The following is a 5,517-nucleotide window of genomic DNA, read 5'->3' on the forward strand; positions in this document are numbered from 1 at the left end:
TGCCCTGCACTGGGTGGTGTCCTGCACTGGAGCCCCAGGGCCATGCCCTGCACTGGGTGGTGTCCTGCACTGGAGCCCCAGGGCCATGCCCTGCACCGGGTGGTGTCCCGCACTGGAGCCCAGGGCCAGTATCTAATAAGCCTGCACCTGGGGAGAGAGCAGCAGTTGACAGCCGCTGTTGACGTGGGTGAGCACCTTCTGCTTGAGCTGAGCGACCTGTTCCCTCAGGAGGCTGGCGGTAGATGCTAGCTCCGAGTTCTGACACTTGAGGCTCTTGACCTTGTCCTCCAGCCGGGAGATCCGCTCCAGCTTCCTCTTGCGGCACTTGGAGGCGGCGATGCGGTTCCGTAGCCGCTTCCTCTCGGCCTTGATGCGCTCCTGGGTGTCCATGTCGATGGGAGAGAGCGGCGGGCTGTCCCCCAGGCCCGACACATCGGGTACCGTCTGCGGCTCGTCCTTGGGAGCCTGAAGCCGGGCCTGCGGGCACAGCTGCTGCCCGAGGGCCGAGTACGAGGCGGTGCCTGCGGCCTCAGTGCTGTGTCCGAGAGCCGGGGCCTCAGGTCCCGGGCCACTGTAGGTGCTCAGGTTGGTGTAGACAGGAGGCTCCGAGTGCTGTAAGCCGGGGCCGGCCGGACCAGGAGGCTGCGAAGCCGGGCCGGGACCATCAGCTGAGCCCGGGGCTTGAGGCCCGCTCAGCTGGTTCTGTTTATGGAGATCCTCCAGCGCTTTAACAAAACCTTCGGCGAACGAGTTCTGTTCGTCCGTCACAGGCCGCGAGTAAAGACCGGGTGCTGGGCCGGGGCTGGTGGTCACTAGGCCGCTCGATTGGATGATGAGGCGCTCCAGGTCGGGAGAGGCGAGCTTGAGGAAGCTGAGGTCCGGGGAGTGCAGTGAGGCCTCGGCCTCTCGCTGGCTCTTCAGGCCGCTACCGGCGATGGGCAGGCTCAGGGTCTTTTTCATGGCGCGGGCTGAGCTCAGGTTGTCCTCATGGTAGAAAGGCGTTTCCATTCCCGGGGCCAGGGCTCGGAGGTAAGTGCTGGCCAGGCCCCGGCGGCGGACACAGCTACACAATCCGACAGCTCGGGCTTCACCGCGTTCTGTGCCGCTCGCCCCCCAACCTGCTTCCTCTTAAATAGACTCGGGCACGTGACCGCCCGCCCCATGAGCTCACCGCCACGCCCTCCCATTGGCTGTTGGTGACGTCTTCCAGGGAGATCCTCTTTGCATATCGCGCTCCGATTGGCCACCTGTTGCCAAGGAGACGATTGTTTGGACCAAACAGCGCGGGGTCAGGGTGACGTAACGGTTTGGGGCGTTGCGGAGGTGCACACGTGATTCCCAAACCTTTAAGGTGGATCCGGAGCCGCGATTCGGCCCATCACGAGTTACGTACTGGAGTCGGAGTACTATGTCCCACGGGTGGTAACAACTGCAGATGCATTTCTGAAGAAGGGTCTGGACCGGAAACGTCAACTTTCCTGATCCTCTGTTGTTGCCTGGCCTGTTCATCCAACTCTACACTGTGTTAACTCTGTTTCCACAGATGCTGCCAGATCTGCTGAGTTTCTCCAACAACTTCTGCTTTTGTTTCAGATTTCCAGCATCTGCAGTTCTCTGTTTTACTGTAACAGATTCCCTGGTCCTTATCATATTGTTGCTAGTGGGATCCAGCCTTTAGAATAGAATCGAAATTTACTGTCACGTGTACTTTTACATGAAATATAGTGAAAAGTTTTAGAAGCTGTCCCAGCATGGTGCCTACATCAATGATAGAAGTCATACATAATAAAACAAAATGTTTCCAGCATTACAATTTCAAAAATACTTCATTGACTCTAAAGCATGTAGGAGTGTCATGGGGGATGTGAAAGGCACTACATAAATGCAAAAAGAAATTACTAGAAAGGGTCACTGGACTTAAAATGTCAAAGAACAAAGAAAATTACAGTACAGGAACAGGGCCTTTGGCCCTCCAAGCCTACACCGACATGCTGCCCGTCACAACTAAAACCTCCTACCCTTCTGGGGAACTGTACCCCTCTATTCCCAGCCTATTTTTGTATTTGCCAAGATGCCCTTTAAAAGTCACTAATGTATCTGCTTCCACAACCTCCCCTGGCAGCAAGTTTCAGTCACCCAGCACACACTGTGTAAAAAACTTGCCTTGTACATCGCCTTTAAACTTTGTCCCTCTCACCTTAAACCTACGTAACTGACTCTTCCACCCTGGGAAAAAGCTTCTGACTGTCCACTCTGTCCATGCCCTTCATAATCTTATGGATCTCTATCAGGTCATTCCTCAACCTCCGTCATTCCAGTGAGAGTGAGAGTTTTTCCAACCTCTCCTCATAGCTAATGCCCTCCATACCAGGCAACATCCTGGTAAATCTTTTCTGTACCCTCTCCAAAGCCACCACATCCTTCTGGTAGTGTAGCGACCAGAATTAAACACAATATTCTAAATGCAGTCTATCTAAGGTTCTATAAAGCTGTAACATTATCTGCCAATTTTTAAACTCAATGCCCCGGCCGATGAAGGCCATATGCCTTGTTGACTACCTTCTCCACCTGCGTTGCCACTTTCAGTGACCTGTGTACCTGTACACCCAGATCCTTCTGCCTATCAATACTCTTAAGGGTTCTGCCATTTACTGTATATTTTCCATCTGGATTAGATCTTCAGAAATGCATTACCTCACATTTTTCCGGATTAAACTCCATCTGCCATCTCTCTGCCCAAGTCACCAACCAATCTGTATCTTGCTGTATCCTCTGATGGTCCTCATTGCTTTTCGCAATTCTACCATCCTTTGTGTCATCCACAAACTTACTAATCAAACCAGTTACATTTTCTTCCAAATAATTTATATATATTACAAATAGCAAAGGTCCCAACACTGATCCCTGAGGAACACCACTAGTCACAGCCCTCCATTCAGAAACGCATCCTTCCACCGCTACCCTCTGTCTTCTATGACCGAGCCAATTTTTTTTCCACTTTGCAAGCTCACCTCTGACCCTGTGCGACTTTACCTTCTGTATCAGCCTTTCATGAGGGACCTTGTCAAAGGCCTTACTGAAGTTCCATGTGGACAACATCCACTCCCCTACCCTCATCAATCATCTTCGTCACTTCCTCAAAAAACTCAATCAAGTTAGTGAGACACCACCTCCCCTTCACAAAACCATATTGCCTCTCACTAATACCTCCATTTATTTCCAAGTGGGAGTAAATCCTGTCTCGAAGAATCCTTTCCAGTAATTTCCCTACCACTGATGTAAGGCTCACCGGCCTGTAATTAGCTGGATTATTCCTGTCACCCTTCTTAAATAAAGGAACAGCATTGGCTATTCTCCAATCCTCTGGGACCTCCACTGTAGCCAGTGAGGATACAAAGATTTCCCTCAAGGCCCCAGCAATTTCCTCCATTGCCTCTCTCAGTATTCTGGGGTATATCCCATCAGGCCCTGGGGACTTGTCTACCTCTGTTTCTCTTCCAACCGAAGCTGCCAACCAGCTGAGTTTCTCCAGAACTTTCTGTGTTTGTCTCAGATTTCCAGTGTCTGCAGTTTTTTGTTTTTATATTAGCTCATCATGTAGGTTTGATTTGGTTTATTGTTGTCACATACTGAGATAGAGTGAAAAGTGTTGTTTCGTGTGCTCTATAGGCAGATTGCACCATACAAAGTGCAACAGGGTAGCAGAACAGAGCGCAGAATACAGTGCTAGAGCTGCAGAGAAGGTGCAAAGAGAGAGATCAACATTAACATTTGAGAGGTCCAGTGCTGGCTCTCTTTGCAAAAGCAACTCAATTTATCCCATTCCCTTTGCTTTTCCCCCTAGCCCCATTTAGTCTTTTCTTTCTGATGATTATCCAGTTCTGTTTTGAATCTAATGATTGAATCTGTCTCCACCAGCTCTGAGGGAGTGCATTCCAGACCTTAAACCCTTGCTGCATGAAAACACTTTCCCTCAAGTCATGTCTTATTTCTTTTGCTAATTACCTTAAACATTGCCTTCTCATTCTCACCCAATGGAAAAGGTTTCTCTCTGTCTTTCTATCCAGAACCTACCACACCATTATTTTGAACACCTTCATCAAATTGCCTCAACTTTCCTTTTTATAAGAAGATGCTTCTTCAATCCATTGTCTTTACTGAAGTTCCTCATCCCCGCAATCATTCCCATAAATATTATCCACTGTCTTGACATATTTAAAGTTATAGAGTCATAGAGATGTACAGCACAGAAACAGACCCTTTAGTCCAACTTATCCATACTGACCAGATATCCTAAATTAATCTTGTCCCATTTGTCAGCATTTGGCTCATATCCCTCAAATTCCTATTCATACCCATCCAAATGCCTTTTAAATTGTACCAGCTTCCATCACTTCCTCTGGCAGATCATTCCTTACACACACCCCCTCTGTGTGAAAAAGTTGCCCTTTAGGTCCCTTTTAAATCTTTCCCCTCTCACACCTTAAACTATGCCCTCTAGTTTTGGACTCCCCCCACCCTGAGGAAAAGACCCTGACCATTCACCCAATCCATGCCCCTCATGATTTTATAAACCTCTATAAGGTCACCCCTCAGCCTCCGATTCTCCAGAGAAAATAGCCCCAGCTTATTCAGCTTCTCCCTGTAGCTCAAACCCTCCAACCCTGGCAACATCCTTGTAAATCTTTTCTAAAGCTCAGCAGGTCTGGCAGCATCTGTGAAGAAAAAATCAGAGTTAACGTTTCTGAGGAACCGTCACCAGACCTGAAATGTTAACTCTGATTTTTTTCTTCACAGATGCTGCCAGACCTGCTGTGCTTTTCCAGCAACTTCTGTTTTTGTTCCTGATTTACAGCATCCGCAGTTCTTTCGGTTTTTAAATCTTTTCTAAATCCTTTCAAGTTTAACACATCTTTCCAATAGCAGGGAGACCAGAATTGAGCACAGTACTCCAGAAGTGGCCTAACCAATGTAACTTCCTGAAGCATGGTGCCTTGATCTGGACATCATGCTGCCACTGCGACCGAACCAGTGCTTTATACTGGCTCATTAAAACTTCTTAGCAACGTGGGGAAAATGACCAGATCAGAGACATTCCCATGGTGAGGAATGGAGGGAACAATGTAGGAAAAGAGTTGTACTCAGGCTTGTATTTACAAGGAAAGTGCATTTCATTGGGCCATTTCACATCCTTAGGAATCCCTAAAGCTCTGTACCGCCAATGAAAGGCAGTCAGTGGTTTAACGCAGCAGCTGCTGAGCACACAGCAAGATCAGGGAAACAATAAGAGCAACAAATGTCTTCCTTGATCATATGAACAGAGGGAGCAATGTTAGCCCAGGCCACAAGGGATATTCCCCTGAACTCTGCTTCAATAGTGCCATAATACTATTAGCAACAGCTGAGCAGGCAAAATCTCCTTGATTTAACAACACTGAGAACTGCACAGGGAGATTCAATACAATGTGTAGGTTAAACAGTAAATTTTCTGACTCAGATGAGTATAAATATCAAACA

The 5,517-nt window shown here is 48.3% G+C and overlaps 1 protein-coding gene across 1 annotated transcript; it reads right to left on the reverse strand.

The window, feature by feature from the left end:
- Positions 1 to 6: 6 nt before the first annotated feature.
- LOC109919401 (transcription factor JunD) lies at positions 7 to 1,116 on the reverse strand. Its single transcript, XM_020519394.2, has one exon. The coding sequence runs from the start codon at positions 1,006 to 1,008 to the stop codon at positions 133 to 135; it is 876 nt and encodes a 291-aa protein (XP_020374983.1). The 5' UTR covers positions 1,009 to 1,116; the 3' UTR covers positions 7 to 132.
- Between the last annotated feature and the right edge of the window lie 4,401 nt (positions 1,117 to 5,517).

This window comes from Rhincodon typus, chromosome 29, assembly GCF_021869965.1.
Source record: "Rhincodon typus isolate 14 chromosome 29, sRhiTyp1.1, whole genome shotgun sequence".
NCBI classification, from domain to species: Eukaryota; Metazoa; Chordata; class Chondrichthyes; order Orectolobiformes; family Rhincodontidae; genus Rhincodon; species Rhincodon typus.